Here is a 17,672-nt window from a genome sequence, read left to right on the forward strand (position 1 = left end):
CCCGCGGGCGGGGGGCGGCGGCGGGCGGCGCTGCTCGGTACCGGGAAGCGCCGGTGGCGGCCGGAATGCGGAGCGCGTCCCCGCGGCGGCGAGTCCCCCAGGCGGGGCGGGGGCCGCGGTAAGTAGTCCCGGCGCGGGGCCCGCGCGGCCGTACCGCTGCGCGGCGCGAGGGCGGGGGGGCATGGCGGCCGCCGTGATGCCGGCTCCGGCGGAGGCGCGGCGGGGCCGCGGCAGGCCGGGTGAGGGCGTGGGCCGGCGGGCGGGCGGCGGCGGTGGGCCCCCTCGCCCCGCGGCAGCGGCGGCTCCCCCCGCCCCGGCGCCACCGGGGCCGCCCCGCCGTGTGCGCGCGCGCGGAGGCGGCGGGGGGGACCCCGCGGCAAGATGGCGGCCGGGGGCCGGGCAGGGCCGCGGGGCATGATGGGACCGGGGGCGCCGGGCGGCGCCGGGGTCCCCCGTGAGGGCGGCCGAGACCCCCGGGCATGGGCCCGCGGTGGCTCCGGCCCCTCCGCGGGTGCCCCGAGGGCCGGCCCGGGCCCCCGCGCCGGGCGAGCCGGGCCCCCCGGGGCGGCCGGGGGCGGCGGGGAGCGGGCGGCCGGCTGCGGCCCTGACGGCGGCCGCCGCCTCCCCCCGCAGGTCGAGCCTAGGCGGCCCCGGCAGGGCGGGCATGGAGGAAAATGCGGTGGAGAGCAGCAGCGACGCGGCCCCGCAGGCGGTGCGGGAGGAGCCCTCCGAGAGCGGCCTGGGTGTCGGGACCTCGGAGGCCGTGTCGGCGGACAGCAGCGACGCCGCCTCGGCCCCCGGGCCCCTCTCCCGGGCAGATGACTCCGGTGTGGGCCAGAGCTCCGACAGCAGCGGGGTCTCCTTGGTAGGAGCTAGCGGGGAAGGTGGGGCGGCAGCCGGCTTGGGGGAGGGCGGGCGACCGCGGGTCTGGTTCCTGAGGATTTCTCTAGGCGTTTCTGGCAAACTTGAGCTTCGGGAGCCAGCTCTAGCTCAGCAGCCTTGGCAGGCACAGTTACGCTGCCGGTTGGGTCTCTGCTCGCCGGTCTGAGGAGGAGAACCCTCCCTGGTAGCAAGAGCAGCCCTGGAGCTCCAGGGGCCTTGGCGATAGCATAGGAATTCCTCTGACACTGTTCTTGTCAGTACTGCAGTGATACACCGGTGTCGTTTGCATATGCTGCCTCCCCCACGGGCCTGGCCTGGCAAAGGTCTCTCAGCTGAGCTTTTCTGGCTTCTTTTTCTTTCCACCAGGAAGAGGTGTCGGAGAGCAGCTCCAGCACAGATGCCATTCCCCGGATTTACCTGCCAGATTCATCCTCCATCGCCCAGTCCACCTTGGTCTCCAGTGTCTCCACCGTGAGCCAGTCCATCATGGTGTCAGAGTCTCCACAAGTCCTGGTCCACTCCAGCGTCATCACTGATGGAGCCACAATCGTGTCAGACTCCACCGCGTCCACTTCCTCGGACCTCGGTTCTGCTATCGACAAAATCATCGAGTCCACAATTGGGCCTGACATCATCCAGAGTGAGTGTGTGCTCCCAGCTGGGTGCGGCAGGCCTGACGCTCTCCCTCCGCAGTGCTCTGCCTGCAAACGGCTCGGGGGGCTGGGGTAGGGGCTGGGAGCTGCTGTGCCAGACCCGGGGAGGTGAGGGGGAGATACATACATGCATATGTATGCACCTTGCTCAGTGGGGGTTTCTCTTCCTGCCTTGCTGCGGTAGCTGGAGGGTTTGATGAGGAGCTCGTGGCTGCAGTGGCTGCTGGACAGCCCTTCCTCTGTCTGGCTGCTCCTTCAGCCGTGGTGCCAGCAGCCCAGACCGTCCTCGCCCCTTCCCACTTGTGTCTGAACCTGGGAGAGCCCCAGTGACTCTACAGCCCCCACGCCTGGCTCTCACCACTCTGCTCTCCTCTTCCTCACAGGCTGCATCGCTGTGACCAGCGCGGAGGATGGCGGGGCAGAGACTACACAGTACCTCATTCTGCAGGGGCCCGATGATGGTAAGGGAGTGTGGCGGTGGCTATCTCTGCCCCTGAGCCTTGTCTGCCACGGCCCCTGTCCGAGTCCCCGTGGACATGCTGACTGTTGGGAGCTTGTTACTGAGCCCATGTTCAGCTCTGTGCCTCAGGTGTGGATGCAGCTGTGGGTGCAGGTGAGGGTCTGCTCCTTGCCTGAGGTGGTGTTGGTGTTTCAGGTGCCCCCATGGTGTCCCAGATGGCCACTTCTGCTCTGGCCAACAGCTTGGCGATAGAAGGTGTTGCTGATGGACCTACCTCCACATGCCTTGAGCAGCCTGGCCCTTCGGACCCTTCCGAGCAGCTGGAAGTGCTGGAGCTGCCCGCGCGGCCAGATCGGGCCCGAGAGGCGGATGGTGGGCAGGAGCTGGACCAGCCGGACATGGAGACCCTGGAAGAGATGATGGAGGTGGTGGTGGTGCAGCAGTTCAAGTGCAAGATGTGTCAGTACAAGAGCGTCTCCAAGAAAACGCTGATTAACCACATGAAAGAGCGGCACTTCCAGCCAGGTGGGTGCTGAGGGCTGAGGACGGTTCATCTTGCTGCAGACGGGCTCTGCTCTCTCTGGGGAGGAAACAAGGGGAGGAGTGTGGGTGAAAGGACCTGTTCCGCTGTGGCGTTTGGTGAAGAGTTTTTGTTCTGTTCTGTGTGGCAGTCGGTTCAGCTGTGGCTTTGAAAAAAGGACGTCTGCGAAAGGGGGGATCTGCTCCAAAGAGTGCGGAGGAGGAGGTCCTAGAAGAAGAAGAAGAAGACGATATCATGGATGCTGGTGCTATTGATGACCCTGAAGGTAGGACACCTCCTCCCTACATCTAATGTAGCTCAGTCTTTTCTCAGTCTCTGTCTGACCTTTTGGGCCACTTATCTCCAGAGGACAGTGACTATAACCCAGCTGAGGACGAGCCCCGTGGGCGACAGCCCAAGTACAGCCGCACTGTCCCCACGTCCAGCGAGGAGAGGCCGCGTCGACGCCCGGGAAGACCCCGCAAGTTTCCTCGTCTGGAGGACACGCCCCAGGACGTGCCTGAAGGTGAGGGACGAGGGCAGCAGCAGCCCCATGCTGGGCTGGGGCAGGGAGTGGCACATGAGGGAGGGCGTGTGAGGGAGCTGTGCCACACTCTGTCGGGCAGGAGGGGAGGTGGAGCCCTTGGTGACGTCCCAGAGCACGCCGAGCCCCGAGCTGCAGAACTCAGAAGCGGCCAGTTCCTCTGGCCTGGAGAACGGGACCGGTGAGAGCCTGGCGGAGCCCGGCATCAGCCAGTCCGACTCTGAGAACAAGGACCCTTCCTCCAACACCAGCCCCGAGGAGGCAGACCTCATCCCCAGGAGGCGAGGGCGGCCCTCCCGCCGCTTCCTGGGCAAGAAATACCGCAAGTACATGGGGCGCAGGTGAGGGGTGTGTGCCAAGCCGGCGCTGGGCCCTCTGGCCTGTGCCCAGGGCTGGTCCAGCCCCCACCAGGCCCCGCAGCTCTGAGCCGCACTTCTCCTCCCGCAGGTACTACTACAAGTCGCCCAAGCCCCTGATGAGGCCCTACCTGTGTCGGATCTGCGGCTCGCGTTTCCTCACGCACGACGATCTGCGTTTCCACGTCAACTCGCACGAGGCCAATGACCCGCAGCTCTTCAAGTGTCTCCAGTGCAGCTACCGCTCCCGCCGCTGGTCCTCCCTCAAGGTGAGCGCTGTCCGCCCCACTCCCGCAGTCTCCAGGGCGGCTGGTAGCCCCAGGGCTCACGGCCCCTGCTCTCCTTCTCTCAGGAGCACATGTTCAACCACGTGGGCAGCAAGCCCTACAAGTGCGAGGAGTGCAATTACACCAGTGTGTACAAGAAGGACGTCATCCGGCACTCCACCGTGCACAGCCGGGACAGGTGAGGGCAGCGCGGTCCTGGAGAGTCCCTTGTGGCCTGGCTGGGCGGCACTGACGCTGTTTCTCCTGCCCTGGGAGGGCAGCCCCAGCTGCCCCTTCCCCTGCCCTCCGGCCCTTTCCAAAACAGGCAGTTTTGGTGTCTGGGTACAACGAAGCTCAGATTTGGGATGTGGCTGACACAAGGGGGTTGTTTTCTCTCTTTTTCAGGAAAAAGAGAGCTGATCCGGTGAGTTTGAGTACCCTGTTGGCTTGTCTGTCAGCACTGTTGTATGGGAAGAGGAATGTCTGGGTCTTTCACAAACTCTTGGTGCCTCGTTGAAGGCAGTGTTTCTGGATCACCTGAGGAAAGGCAGCCCAGGTCCTGCAGTGGGGAGAGGGTAAGGAAACCGGTGAGCCCCTCCCGGGCGAGCTCATCTTCGTGCTTTCCCTCCAGCCCCCAAAGCTGAACTCCTTCCCGTGCCCCGTATGCAACCGTATCTACCCCATGCAGAAGAGGCTTACCCAGCACATGAAGACGCACAGCACGGAGAAGCCGCACATGTGTGACAAGGTGCGGGGGGGACGTGGCCCGGGGAGGGGCTGGTAGCGAGTGAGGCTGGACAGGAGGCAAGTGCTGCTTTGCTTTGTTCCGCTGCAGTGTGGGAAGTCATTTAAGAAGCGCTACACCTTCAAGATGCACCTGCTGACGCACATCCAGGCCATCGCCAACCGCAGGTACAGGCCGGCAGCAGCCTGCAGCGTGCCCTGGTAGGGGCCGTGTCCTAGCTCCCCCTCAAAGCGGGGGACAGAAGGTCCCTGCCCATGTGACAGGCGGCTTTGTCCTGACAGGTTCAAGTGTGAGTTCTGTGACTACGTCTGCGAGGACAAAAAGGTGCTGCTGAACCACCAGCTGTCGCACATGAACGACAAACCCTACAAGTGCAGCTTCTGCAAGTACTCCACCTTCCGCGAGGACTTCCTGGTCTCGCACATGGCTGTCAAGCACACGGGTGAGAGGAGCTGCCTGCCAGCCCCGCTGCTCCAGGAGGCGGTCAGGGCCCATCTGCTCTCCCCACTGTCCCTCGGGGACCCCCTGCCTGACTCCCGTGTCCCGCAGGGGGGAAGCCGTTCGCTTGCGAGTTCTGTCACTTCACCACCAAGCACAAGAAGAACCTGCGCCTCCACGTGCACTGCCGCCACGCTGACTCCTTCGAGGAGTGGGCCCAGAGGCACCCCGAGGAGCCGCCCTGCCGCCGCCGCCCCTTCTTCACCCTGCAGCAGATCGAGGAGCTGAAGCAGCAGCACAGCCAGGTGCAAGCCCCAGCTGAGCCAGAGGCCAGTCCGCCGGTGAGTGCGGTTGCCCCCGCCCCAACCCCTCCCGGTGCTCGCGGGCCCCGGCCGTGCCCTCAGCTCTGTCTCTGACGCAGGTGCCTCTTGGCCCCGTCACCTACCAGGCGGTGCAGGCTGTCACAGGAGCAGAGCCCCCCATCCTCTCGCAGGATTCCCTGGGAGGGGCCACTATCATTTACGAACAAGGCGAGTGAGCTCCCGGGGCAGGGGGTGGGGAGGGGGTGGGCGAGCGTGTGCCTGACCCTCCTCTTTCCCCCCCACAGCTGTGGCTGGGTCGGCGGAACTGGCCACGCAGACGGCTCTGGACCTGCTGCTCAACATGAGCGCTCAGCACGAGCTGGCCACAGGCTCGCTGCAGGTGAGGAGGGCTGGGGGGCCTGTGCCTGCCGGGGGCTGCTGGAGGAGGCTTCCCACAGTCTCTAGCTCTGTTCTGCTTCGGGGGGTGTCCCGCAGAACCCTGCCGCCCTCCAGCTGAGCTGCTGCCCCCCCGCAGGTGGCAGTGGTGAAGCAGGAGGATTCGGGAGAGGCACAGGCCCCCTGCGAGCCACAGGCGCGGGAGGAGGGGGCAGAGGTGGACTCTGAGGAGCAGCAGGAGCAGAAGTTGGTGACGCTGCACATGGCAGAGCCTGGGGAGACGCTGGTGCGGGAGGCTTGCGAGGAGGCAACCCTGGGGGGCTCAGAGCTGCAGCAGATCACGATCCCCTTCGGTGCGACGACGGAGTACAGCATCATCACTCCCATCAGCGAGGAGATTCAGGCTCCCGGCACGCTGTACAGGTTGGCTGGGTGGGAGGAGCGGGGAGATGAGGCGCTGCTGACCTTGAGTGAGGAGGCTCCAGTGGTGAGGGAGACGGGGCAGACCCACCCTGAGCCTGTCCTCTCCTGCAGCGAGGAGAGCCCCGCGGAGAGCTCCCACGCGGTTGTGGTGAGCGAAGCTGTGATGACAGAGGAGGCTCTGAAGGACCATAACAATCACTATATCATGTCATCTGGCGTCCCAGGGAGCCAGTTCCATCACATCGAGGTAAGGAGCTGAGCTTCCTCCCTGCCTTGGGCAGCGGGGTGAGCAGCTGTGACTGGTGTTTCTCTCTCAGCCCCTCAGCGGGGACGCTGCCTTCCCCGCGCCTGCGGAGGGCCAGGAGGCCCAGCCCGCCAGCATCAAGTGGCCCCTGGTGCAGTGTGTCACCAGGCAGCTCCAGAAGGACTCGTCTTTATCCCCAGCCTCCGAGGGGCGGGAGATCTCATCCCCCAAGGTCAAGTGGCCTGCACTGCAAGGCGTGGCCAAGAAGCTCTCCTGCAAGGTTTCCACAGCCAAGAAGCTCTCCTGCAAGATTTCCACAGCCAAAAAGTTTTCATGCAAGATTTGCACAGCCATGTTCACGGGGAGAGCAGAGATGGAGAGTCACAAGAGAGCCCACATTGGGCCCAGCACCTTCAAGTGTCCCGACTGTCCGTTCACTGCAGCCCTCTGGCCGGAGGTTCGGGTAGGTTCCCTGGCACCGAGCAGCCCTGGGAGCAAGAGGTTTGGAGGAACGGGCACTCTCTGACCCTCTGCTTTTCTCCTGCCCCAGAGCCACATGGTCCAGCATGCCAGCCTTCGGCCTCACAAGTGCAGCCACTGCAGCTTCGCCTCCAAGAACAAGAAGGACCTGCGCAGGCACATGCTGACGCACACCAACGAGAAGCCCTTTGCCTGCCAGATCTGTGGGCAGAGGTGAGTGAAGCTTGCAAGGCTGTTGCTGCTTGGCAGCATCCTGTACAGAGCTCTGCAAGGCTCGAGAGGAGATGGGATGTTGGCAAAGCACTGGCTGCCCCGACCCTACCCCTGGAGCCGTCCCCTGCAAGAGGGGCTCTGCCCCGGAGCGCTTCCTGCCACGGGTGGACCCGGCTTCGTCTCCCAGGAGCTTCTGCATGGGGAGGTTCAGTGTTGGGCACTGACAGAAGCGTTTGGGGTGCTGGGATAGGCCGTGTTGTAGAATGTGTCCATGGTGACAAACTCCCTCTTGCTCCATTCCTCCCGCAGGTTCAACCGTAACGGGCACCTCAAGTTCCACATGCAGCGTTTGCACAGCTCGGAGGGGAAGAGGCCAGGGCCGCCTGCAGCTGCTGCGCCACAGACCATCATCCTGAACAGTGACGAGGACACGCTGGCCACCCTGCAGAGTAAGTCCCCGTGAGGGGTGACCCGTGGGTCTCCTGTGGCCGCAGCCCCGTGTGGGGAGTCGCCCAGCCAGGGCGCCAAGCGGGGCTGAGGGAGGTCGGGGCCAAGAGATTCCTGCTGGCAGTCGGGCTGGAGCGGTTGTGGGCTCCAGAGCTCCCTCAAAGGGGGTCCCGAGAGCTCGGGGCGTTGCGGGAGCAGCTCGCGGCTGAAACGGGAAGTGGCCTGTGTGGTCTGGTGTGGAGCTGGTGTTTTGCCCATAGTGACCTCTCATTTCCTTCATGTTGGGAGAGTTTGGTTTGACTTTTGACCTTTTGTGTGGGCACCGGCCAGGGGCCGCTGTGGCATGGGGCCGGCCGGCAGCCCCGGCGGTGCCCGCAGCGGCTCTCTCTGCGTTGCAGCAGCTCTGCAGTCCGGGCAGGCGGTGCTGGCTCCTGAGCGGCTGCAGCAGGCTCTGGGGCAGGAGCACATCATCGTCGCGCAGGAGCAGAGCGTCGCCAGCCAGGTGAGTTGGACCCGTTGCTCTCGTCCTCCTGCCCTGCCCGGCTGCTCCCTGCTGGCTCTGCGGGCTCCCTCGGCGGAGGGCTGGTGCTCGGGCTGTCCCGCTAACGGGGCTGGGCTCTTGCCGCACCACAGGAGGAGGCTGCGTACATCCAGGAGATCACAACTGCAGACGGACAGACAGTACAGCACTTAGTGACCTCCGACAACCAGGTGAGGGGGGGCTCGTCCCCGGGTCCCGCGCGGCTAGAGCGGGGAGAGCTGGGGGAAGGTGGGGTGTAAACGGGCAGGGGCCAGGTGCTGGTGACCTTTTTTGGGTGTGAATCCCTGTGTTTGCAGGTTCAGTACATCATCGCCCAGGATGGTGTGCAGCACTTGCTTCCCCACGAGTATGTTGTCGTCCCGGAGGGACACCACATCCAGGTGAGCCCTGGGCTGGCTGTACCCTCCGCGCAGTGGATGGGGCTCATGAGGGTGCTGCCCGCAGGGCTCGGCCTCCTCCCTTCGAGCCGTGGCTTTGTTTGGGGACGGGTGCCTGCTAGCCCTCACCCAGCCTCACTGCGGCCCTTGTCCCCAGGTCCAGGACGGTCAGATCACCCACATCCAGTACGAACAGGGCAGCCAGTTCCTCCAGGAGCCGCAGGTGAGGGGCCGGGCGCGGCGGCTGGGCTGAGGGGCCGCCCCAAGAGGGGCTCTGAGCCCGCAGCCAGAGAGCGAGGGCTGGGAAGGGAAGGGGCAGGGGGTTGTGACTCGCTGCAGCGCTCCAGGAGGGCCCTGCCCCTCCTGGACTCCCGCTCTCCCCTCCCCGCAGATCCAGTACATGCCTGTCTCACCCGAGCAGCAGCTCGTCACCCAGGCGCAGCTGGAAGCAGCGGCACACTCGGCAGTCTCAGGTAGGACCAAGCCCTGGGCTGAGCTTTGCCAGAGCTCTGGCCATCGCCTCCCCCTCGGGGTCTTGGGGCGCTGCTCCTGCCTGGCGGTTCACGGTGCCTGTTAGCAGCCCCTGAGCGCCCGCGGCCCGAGCCTGGCTCTGCCTGCAGATGCTGCTTGCTGGCTGTAGCCAGGTAGCCCAAGAGCTAGGGTAGGCCAGGCTGGGTTGCCACCTTGCTCCCTGTCGTGCTCGGTGTGGCGGGGGGAGACCTTCGCTGGTGCAGCGTGTCTGTGCCGTGAACACCCACTCCCCTCACTGGAGCAGTTGCCATGCTGGGGGGTGCAGAGGGGGACACCCCGATGGGTGTTTATAGCATTAACGGGAGCCGGGCTCCCTGCCGGAGCCCCGTACGCCTGCCCCTTCCCCCGGGGGGGCCCTGGGTGGCCGCCTGCTCTCCTTGGAGGCACCGACCCCCCCCTCTCCTCTGCAGCGGTGGCTGACGCCGCCATGGCCCAGGCGCAGGGTGTCTTCACCGCCGAGGCCACGGCCGAGCAGCTGCAGCAGCTGCAGGAGGGGATCCACTACGACGTCATCACGCTGGCCGACTAGCCCCGGGCCAGCGCCGGGACACCCGTGTGCTGCGCCGAGGGGCCGCGCCGGGCGGGAGCCACCTCAGCCAGCCACTTGCCTTACCGCTTCGGGGCTACCGGGGCTGTGCCCGAGCGTGCCCCGGCCCTGTGCCGCGGGGCATGGGCAGACGGCTCCGGTGCTGGCCTGGGGCTGGTCTTTCTGCCTCTTGCACTTGATGGTCTGAAATCCCTTTTCCCAAACCGCGGCGGCGTGGGCCGCGCTGGCATCGGCGGCTGCCGGGCCCGGGAGGAGCCCGGCCCCCAGTGCAGCCGTCCCTGCCCGGCTCCTCCGGCCTGCGGGCAGGCGGTGGCAGGGCTCCGGCGGGGGGAACCCCGCGAGGCAGAGCTGGAACAGATTCTATTTTTCTCCTGAAGAGGGATGGACTCGAGGTGGTTCGTAGGTGGGGGTGGGAGGGCTTCGATTTGGACATTCTCAAGCTTTGACTGTGCTTATGAATAAAAAGGGATTGAAACCTGCCTGCGCGCCTGCCTGTGGGCCTGGCCCGCTGCCACCGGCCGCCTCCTGCCCAAGTGACCTTGACTGCGGGGACGCCAGCCGGGCATCTGCTCCGACGGTGGGTTTGGGGCTGGAGTCATGAAATTAATCGAGTGGTAAACAGCCTAAATCCCGTGTAACTCTGTCCCGAACTACACACGCCGCCCCTCCCTGAGCGGATTGTCTGGAAGTATTTACATGTGATTATAACAGCTAATCTCAGAGTTTTAGTTCTGTGCTTTTGCATTAAACTGATTATCTGCGGAGGGGAAAAAGGCCTGAAACCACCCAACTTCAGCAGGAGCTGCCGTGAGGGGCTGGAGCCCCGCAGCTGGGGGCCTGTGTGGCGTCACTGGGCTCGGGGACGGCTCCGGGGCTTGTGCTGCGAATGGAGCTGTTGGGGAGGGCCCAGGGACCCGCTGTCCCCGAGGAGCCCACTGCTCAGCACCCAGCGCGGGCTGGGCGCCCTGACCTGCCAGAGAAACGGGCTACGGGTAGCCCCCCCCACCTCCTCGGCTGCTCACCCCCGTGGCTCTGGTCCGTCTGTCGTGCCAAGGCGTGCTGGTGCCCACCCAGCTGTGGCCGTGGCTTGCTCGGTGCCCAGCTGTGCTGGCCATGGCGGTGCGGGCCGTGGCCCCCCCTCCAGCTGTGCGGCGTGGGGTTAAGGCACGCTGCGGCAATCCGCTGGCGCTTTCATAGATTACAGCCCCATTATCTAATAAAGCGGATCCGCGGCGCTGCCGGCGGCGCTGATTAGGGCCGCAGGATCCCATGGGGACAAGGTTACGGGGCCGCTGCGAGGCCGAGGCCAGGGCTGGTCCCCTCCCGGCCAGCGGCGCAGGCCCCTGGTTGCCCCACAGCCTCCACGCTTGGGGCTGCCAAGAGCAGGGGGCCAGCCCGCGGCGGGGATGGAGCCGGGACGGACGGGACCGGGGCTCCTGGCCACGGCACCCGGGGAGCTCCGGGCGTGGGGCAGAGCGGGGCTGCGGGGTTGGGACCCCTCAGCACCAGCACCTCGGCCCTTCCGCTGTCACCAGGGAGCCCAGGGCTGCAGCGCGGCTCATTAGCACCGGTGACCTTCCCCTTCCCGTCCCCGGCCAGTGCTAAGCGGGTTTGTTACATATTTAATATCCTGAGAGCGTTATTAGTCGGTATTTAACGATGGATACAACCTGTGGGATAATCCCAGTCTGAGCGGGGAGGCGCAGTGGCAGGAGTCGGGGGGGTCGTGGGCTCTCGGGGGCCCCTGGCATAGCTGCCCCCGCCCTGCCGGCGGGCAGGAACACCCCACTACCTGCGGGGCCACCCAGGCAGAGGGTCCCCAGGGCTGCGGGGCCCCTTCTGCTTCACCCCTCCGCAGCCGGGAACCCAGCCGGGGCTTGGGCGAGGAGCAGCGGGCTCTGGGGCAGCACCTTGTGCCGCCCACAGCTTCCTGGGCCCTGCACAAGTTCTCCCGCCAGTCCCCAGCCCCCTGACCCGGCCCACTGCAGCATGGGGGGCTCCGCTGGCCAGGGCTGGGGGCAAGAACAGGGACCAATGGCTCTTGGCACTGCAGTAGAGTCCCACGTGTGCTGTGTCCCACATCCGTCCCCGTGTGTGCTGCGTCTCCATGGGGCTCCCGTGGGCCCCGTGCACCAGCCCCAGTGCCGCTGCCCCCCAGCTGAGGGGGGCTGGGGTCCTGGCATGGCTCCTGGGCACTTCCTGGCTGGTGGCAGGCAGGGAGGGACGATGGTCCCTGCCAGTCCCTGCCCGACATGAGCCAGGGAGGGGGGGCATCGGCTGCCCCAGATCCCGCTGCCACTCCTGTGGGTGCTAATACCCCCTAATCAGCTGTCGGTCACCGCGGACCCCGGCAGCTATAAAACACCCGGGAGCAGCTCGCCGGCTCCTCTCCCTGCAGCATGGCAGCTCCTCGGGGTGAGGGGAGCCCAGGCCGAGAGCCGGGAGCCTGCGGGGGGCCCTGGGGAGCTCTGCGGGGCCCCCCTCCAGCCCTGCTGCCCTGTTCCTGCCCCTACCCCGTGCTGGCCGGCTACAGTCTGCTGCCGCCCCCCCTGAGCCTCTTGGCGCCCTCGGTAAGTGCCACACGGCAGCTCCCGGGGGACCAGGACGTGAGACCCCTCCTGGGACTGGGCTGGGTGGGGTGGTTGGGGTCGGGGCTGGGGACCTGCTGTCCCGGGCTCCTTGTACCCCCCCAGCAGCTTCCTGCCACCCCCTGCACCCTCCGGCACCTTGGGGTGCGCAGGGCCGGGCATAGGAGAGGACAAGGACGGGCAGGACCCAGCAGGGCCGAGCCCCCACGTCCCTCAGCCCCTCTCCTCCAGCCACGGGTGCCCCCTGCCCCATCCCCCCCTGACCCCCCTGTGCCCCCTCCAGGTCTCATCACCCTACGAGGTGCCGCCAGTGCTGCTGCCCGGCGCCGGGCTCTGCCCGCCCTGCTGCCGGCTGCCCCTGCCCACGGAGCCGGGGCGGGCAAAGGCGGCGGCGGCGCGGGAGAGCACCGGGGCGCTGAAGGCCTGGCTGGCGCGGCACCCCAGGAACCCCTATCCCAGCAAGGGCGAGAAGGTGATGCTGGCCGTGGTCAGCAGGATGAGCCTCACCCAGGTCTCCACGTGGTTTGCCAATGCCCGCCGGCGCCTCAAGAAGGAGAACAAGGCAGGCTGGGCCCCACGCGGCGCCTCGGACGGCGAGGACAGCGAGGGCGAGGGGGCCCTGCCCGCTGCCCCCCCCAGCCCTGACCCCAGCCCCATGCAGGGTGGGTGCGGGGGCAGCCCCGGGGCAGGGCCAGGCCCTGGGCAGGGCAAGCAGCCCCAGAAACCCAAGATCTGGAGTGTGGCGGCAATGTTGGCGTCTCCCCCTGGTGAGGGCGGGTCCCCCCCGGGGGTGCCAGAGCAGGGGTAGTGCTGGAGTTGTCGCACCCTGTCCCCCAGGGCTGGGGGGGGACGGGGCTGTGACTGTGGGGAGGGGACGGCCCCACAGCAGGGCAAGGCAGGACAGACAGCCACGGGGCCCGGCAGCTGCCTGGGCGAGGAGAGAGGGAGGTGAGGTCAGGGCGGGATGCCGGGCACTAATAAATGTGGCTCTGACCTGGAACTCCTGGTGTTGCCTCTCTGCGACAGGGATGCAGCATCTCTACTGCCCCCGGGGAGTGGGGCAGATCCTGCCCCGAGCCCCTCTGGCTGCCCCCAGCCCAGCCCCCTCTGCCCGACGGTGACGTCCCCACGCTGCCCGAAGTGGGACCCCCCCCCCGCCACGCCCGGCCAGGCTGCCGGGGTTCACTGACCCCACCACCAGCTGTGGTCCCTGAGGGGCTCCCCCCTGCAGCATTTCCAGGCGATATGGTGCCTCCCAATGTCCTCCCCCATCTCCCCTCCCTGGACATTCAGGGTCACCCATGGGCTGGGCTCATGCGTGTGGTGCAGGACTGAGGTGCCCGTCCCCACCAGCACAGCCCTGCACCATGGGGAGCACAGGGAGGGACACACAAGGATGGTGACACGTGGGCAGCCCCGCACACGAGAGGTGTGGGAGGGAGTGGCAGCACCTGTCCGCTCGCTGAATGGGACAGTGGCTGCCAGGACCGGGCTCGGACCTGCCAGGGTCCCCCTGACCCCGGGGCCAGGCCCATGGGAGGTCACTCTGTGCACCCCCGGGGTGACAAGGGGGCCAAGGGAGGTGGCTGGGAAGGGGAGAGGGGACCAGGAGCCCTGGGAAGGCACGGACACGGGGCAGAGCTGTACGCTGGCTTTTAATGTTCCTAAGAACTAGGAAACAGAAATCAAAAATAGACTTTGCTCTTCTTGATAAAAGTAATAAAATGGTTAGCGGTGTTAAATTAATCCTTACAAAACAAAACCCAAGGAGGTTAAATAAAGCCCGGAGGCTCCGCATAAAAACCACAACGACTACAAAACAGCTGCAAAGACGTCTTTACACACCAAAGAAACTCCTCCTCTCCGCTCCCCCATACGGTACACAGCGTCGGCGAACACGGGACTCACACACGTGGGAAAGAAACACGGATACGGTGGGAGCAGCCCCGCGAGGAGCACGGGCGCCGCGGACAGAACTATTTACACTATGGACACGGAGCTGTGCTGGTGCCAGTCTGGCCGCAGGAGCCCCCGGGCTCTGCCCGTCCTTCTCCTGCCGGCGCTGGGCTGTGGCTAGTGGCCGGGGCCCCTCCAGCCGCGGTGCTCGGCGCCGAGCACTCGCGCTGCCTTAGCTGGGGTGAGTCTTCTCCCGGCTGCTGCTTTGCTCTCAGCCCAGCTCCCGCTCTTCGTCTGCTGAGGAGGAGGATGAGGAGCTGAGGGTCCGGCCTGGACGCACATAGGCTGCACCGCGCTCCTGCAGCCACTCGGGTGGGGGCTCCCGCTGCCAAAGCCTGCGCTGTTCTGCAAGGGAAGGCAACAGGCGCAGAGCATCTCCCCGTGGTGCAGGCAGGCCTCCATGCCATGGGCCAGCCGTGGGTCAGCCGTGGGTCAGGGAACAGCCGTACCCCAAGGGACAACGCTCCAAGGTGCCCAAAGCCTCCCTGGTGTGGGCACGGGGCTGGGCCTTGCAGGGTCAGGAGTGGGGGAACCCAAAGACCTCCCGGCACAGACACTGGCAGAGGCTGTAGACGATGCAGAGGAGGAGGGTGGAGGGCACGAGGCTGACCAGGACGATGCCCAGGCTGTGGTGCTCGATGAGCAGGAGGTAGATGCCGAAGGGCAGGGAGCTGAAGTAGAGGAGGCAGAGGACGCCCAGGATGAAGCGGGGGACGGCTCGCCACCCCCAGGAGCGGCACTTCTGCCCGGGGCCGTGGCAGGGCAGCACACCCAGGCTGGCAGGGCGGTACAGCCGCACCACCTCCAGCCCACCCAGGCCCTCCGGCGGGGCCACGTCCTCCGGCACCTCCAAGATGGTGACGACCAGGCAGTCGGGGCCGGACGTGGGCTCCAGCACACTGGGGCAGAGGAGGACTTCGGGGGACCGGGGGGGACCCCGCTTCTTGGCCCGCTCGCGGCCTACCAGCAGCGCCAGCGCCTCACCGTCGTCCTGCAGCCGCTGCACGTCCCCCCCGGGCACCGGGCTGTGCCGGCGGCAGAAAGGGCAGCGGAGCTGGTGAGGTGACGCGTCCCCCAGCGCCACCATCTTGCGCAGGCACTTGGCGCAGAGGCGGTGGCCGCAGCGGAGCAGTTTGGGTCTGCGGGCGCGGGCGTCATAGCGGCTGTAGCAGATCTTGCACTCCAGCTCGGGGGCCACGGGTGCCGTCGTCTGAGGCACCCGCTCGCCATCCTGCTGGGCCATGCTCCCCCCTGAGGGCCGGCTGGGGGCTGGGGGGAGATGGCAGCCGCTGTGAGCGAGGGCTTGGGGGGCAGGTTCCTGGGCCCTGCCCCGCACCCCTCGGGCAGGGTCCTGGTCAGACCCGGGGTGTGGTGGCGGAGTGGGGCCGGGGGAGCTGGGCACCGGCAGCAGCCCCCTCCTGGGACCGGCACAGCCCGGCTCCAACCAGCGGCCAGTGCTGCCAGCGCTGGGACTCGCCCCATCTTGGCCTCCGTGTCCAGGTGGGAGGGAGACATCCTTCCCGGGGGGGCCGGTGCCAGGGTGGGAGCCCAAGTCCCGGGTGCAGCGTGTCCCTCCCCATGCATGCAGGTTCCCCGGGGCAGGGCTGGCCCTGGACACGGGGCTCTGCTGGCCCCAGGGACCCCCTGCCCTGCAGCCCCCCCGGCCCACGCCCCCCGGGCAGCGGGGTGCGCAGGCTCCCAGCCCTCAGCCCCCATTACCTGCGATCTGCGCCGGGGCTCCTGGGTGGGACGCAGCCGTGGGTCGGTCGCCGGCCCTGCGGCCCCGGTGGGCCAGGCTGCGGCCGTGTCCGTGGAGGCAGGCAGGGTGCCGGCAGCGGTGGCGTGCGCCCCATGGAGAGGCGTGGGGCTCGCTGCCCGCCACGCTGCGGAGGCAGCCTTGGCGCAGGGGCTGCCAGCATCCTCCGCGGCGTTGGCTTGGCAACGAGGAGCGGGAGGCGGATGCTCGGCCGTGCCGGTGCTGTGCGGAGCCGTGGCAGGACAGGGTCAGGCCCACCCGCACCGCAGGGCACAGCAGGGACAGTGGGGTCCCCCAGGCCCCCACCACGCTGCAGCGGGTTGGTGCGGGGGGGGGGGGGTGATGTGGCTCCCTGCAGCCCCTTTGCTCCCAGGCAGCTCTGAGGATACTTCTTCCCTGCCTGGGGCCTGCAGGCAGTGGCCCCTGGGGCCCTGCAGCCCCCGGCCCGGGGGGGAGGGTGGTCGCAGAGCGGCGTCCTGAGGAACCCCATGGCACAGGCAGACCCTCTGCCCTTCCCTGGCCTGGGAACGGGCAGCTCCTCTGCAGCCCCAGGGGGAGAAGCTGCTTCAGGCATGAAGTGCCCGGCAAGGAGGGCTCCGCACACCCGTCCCAGAGCCCAGCCCAGCACCCACAGCACAGGGGATCCGGGGTGCAGAGAACACGCCCGGCCCCATCACCCCACTCCCGCACCCCGGGGAGCCAGGGCCGGGGGCCCTTGGGGCCGCAGCACTTGCCAGATCCCAGCTGGGCACAGCCGAGCCCTTGGCACAGCCCACTCTGCGGCTGGGTCTCCCCAGCCCGTGCCAAATCCTCACCGCGGCTGCAGCCCTTGCAGGGGTGTTTCCAGCAGCCCCGAGGGGCAGCAGCAGCAGAGACCCCCCCTGCAGCCCAGGGCTGAAGGCAGGTGGTCAGCGCTGATCCCCCCCCCCCAGCACGGACAGGACAAACCTCCCTCCCGCTGCGCTGCCGGGCAGGAGGGCGGCAGCGACCACCCACCATGGGCAGCAGCGCTTGGGGGGGCCACGGTGGGGACCCCACGCAGCGACGGGGAACCCAGGGACAGGCCTTAGCCCAGACACTGCCGGGGGGGTTCCAGCCCCTCAGTGACCGGGTCACACCTCGCTGCCCTCAGCCCCCGCAGGGCGCAGGATAGGGCACATATGCTGGTTAACAAGAAAATTACCTTTTATTTTTTCTTCATGCAGGGCTTTACTCTATTTGCTGAGCTCCGTGAACTGCCCAGGTAATTAGTGCCCAGGCCCTAATGAGCTGGAGCTCCAGCCCATGCCAGAGCAGCCCTGTGGGCCGGAGCTGCCTGGAGCAGCGTTAGCGAGGGGCCTTTTAGTTCAAATCTTCAAGGTTTGGCAGAGTCTGGGAGAACTTTTATTACTCCAGGGGACCAGGCACCATCCAGCTCCCGGTGTGACTGCTGACATCATCCCCCCCAGTCCTGCTCGGACCCCCGACCCTTCCCAGCTGTGTCCCCTCCACCGCAGCCCCTCGCACAGCTCGGCCTGGCCTCGCTCCCTGTCCTTGGCTTTGCCCTTGGCCCAGGCCCCGGGGGCAGCCCTGGGCGCTGCGGAATGGCCACCGCTGAGCGTCTTGGTGGGGAGTGTCACCTCCCCTCTCGGCCCCGGGCTGAGGGGGGGCCCCGTGCCGGCTGGGGGCAGCTCCGTGTCCTGGACACGCACCCCCGGACCCTCCCCCACCAGCTGTCCCCTTGTCCCTGTGCTCTGGAGCTGGAGCCCATCTCCGGAGGGGGGACCCGGCCCCGTCACTCGGTCTAGAGGCGCCGGAGATGGCAGCGCCCGTGACACCGGCAGCTGCCAACCTGACGCTCCCCTTCCACCGCCTCTTGCTCTGAGAAATGAGATGTTCGAGAGGGGACGAAGCCGCCAACAGCACGGGGCTCCCTGGCCACTGACGTTGCTTCATCTCCGCTGTGAGGCCACGGCAATTAAATACTAACAAGGTAATTGGACATTACCTGAGGGACCGAGGCAAAGG

General features: G+C 67.0%; 3 protein-coding genes across 10 annotated transcripts; 2 read left to right on the plus strand and 1 right to left on the minus strand.

Moving 5' to 3' along the window:
* ZNF335 (zinc finger protein 335) lies at positions 1-10,085 on the plus strand. Of its 7 annotated transcripts, none has more exons than XM_074887931.1 (28): positions 2-118; positions 634-865; positions 1,249-1,522; positions 1,919-1,996; positions 2,191-2,520; positions 2,667-2,801; positions 2,883-3,041; positions 3,142-3,400; positions 3,507-3,684; positions 3,768-3,880; positions 4,087-4,105; positions 4,313-4,429; positions 4,517-4,593; positions 4,708-4,868; positions 4,976-5,205; positions 5,286-5,394; positions 5,472-5,566; positions 5,702-5,985; positions 6,097-6,232; positions 6,303-6,692; positions 6,780-6,922; positions 7,232-7,371; positions 7,768-7,871; positions 8,003-8,080; positions 8,207-8,290; positions 8,445-8,510; positions 8,679-8,760; positions 9,229-10,085. In XM_074887931.1, the coding sequence occupies exons 1-28, from the start codon at positions 66-68 to the stop codon at positions 9,345-9,347; spliced, it is 4,245 nt and encodes a 1,414-aa protein (XP_074744032.1). In that variant the 5' UTR covers positions 2-65; the 3' UTR covers positions 9,348-10,085. The 7 variants fall into 7 exon arrangements, with proteins under 7 accessions (XP_074744039.1, XP_074744032.1, XP_074744033.1 ...); XM_074887932.1 differs by having other exon boundaries at positions 7,771-7,871; XM_074887936.1 differs by having other exon boundaries at positions 4,976-5,169.
* An 86-nt stretch (positions 10,086-10,171) lies between these two features.
* On the plus strand, positions 10,172-13,467 carry LOC141951537 (uncharacterized). The gene is made up of 2 exons (XM_074887939.1): positions 10,172-11,935; positions 12,237-13,467. Exons 1-2 carry the CDS (start codon positions 11,765-11,767, stop codon positions 12,759-12,761), a joined length of 696 nt encoding a protein of 231 aa, XP_074744040.1. The 5' UTR covers positions 10,172-11,764; the 3' UTR covers positions 12,762-13,467.
* A 122-nt stretch (positions 13,468-13,589) lies between these two features.
* LOC141951659 (E3 ubiquitin-protein ligase RNF182-like) lies at positions 13,590-15,809 on the minus strand. 2 transcript variants are annotated; one of them, XR_012631421.1, is made up of 3 exons: positions 15,629-15,809; positions 14,359-15,178; positions 13,590-14,254 (listed from the first exon to the last, which is right to left on the minus strand). XR_012631421.1 is itself a non-coding variant. In XM_074888200.1 (2 exons), the coding sequence occupies exon 2, from the start codon at positions 15,150-15,152 to the stop codon at positions 14,427-14,429; it is 726 nt and encodes a 241-aa protein (XP_074744301.1). In that variant the 5' UTR covers positions 15,153-15,178; positions 15,629-15,809; the 3' UTR covers positions 13,590-14,426. The 2 variants fall into 2 exon arrangements, 1 of the variants encoding a protein (XP_074744301.1); XM_074888200.1 differs by having other exon boundaries at positions 13,590-15,178.
* Between the last annotated feature and the right edge of the window lie 1,863 nt (positions 15,810-17,672).

Source organism: Strix uralensis, chromosome 18 (genome assembly GCF_047716275.1).
Source record: "Strix uralensis isolate ZFMK-TIS-50842 chromosome 18, bStrUra1, whole genome shotgun sequence".
NCBI lineage: Eukaryota > Metazoa > Chordata > Aves > Strigiformes > Strigidae > Strix > Strix uralensis.

Bases quoted from the DNA above. Each gene is read 5' to 3' on its own strand.
- ZNF335 (XM_074887931.1), top strand. From the start codon at position 66: ATGCGGAGCGCGTCCCCGCGGCGGCGAGTCCCCCAGGCGGGGCGGGGG. The intron at 119-633 runs GTAAGTAGTCCC...CTCCCCCCGCAG, and splicing joins CAGGCGGGGCGGGGGCCGCG to GTCGAGCCTAGGCGGCCCCG. The intron at 8,511-8,678 runs GTGAGGGGCCGG...CCCTCCCCGCAG, and splicing joins AGTTCCTCCAGGAGCCGCAG to ATCCAGTACATGCCTGTCTC.
- LOC141951537 (XM_074887939.1), top strand. From the start codon at position 11,765: ATGGCAGCTCCTCGGGGTGAGGGGAGCCCAGGCCGAGAGCCGGGAGCC. The intron at 11,936-12,236 runs GTAAGTGCCACA...TGCCCCCTCCAG, and splicing joins TGAGCCTCTTGGCGCCCTCG to GTCTCATCACCCTACGAGGT.
- LOC141951659 (XM_074888200.1), bottom strand. From the start codon at position 15,152: ATGGCCCAGCAGGATGGCGAGCGGGTGCCTCAGACGACGGCACCCGTG.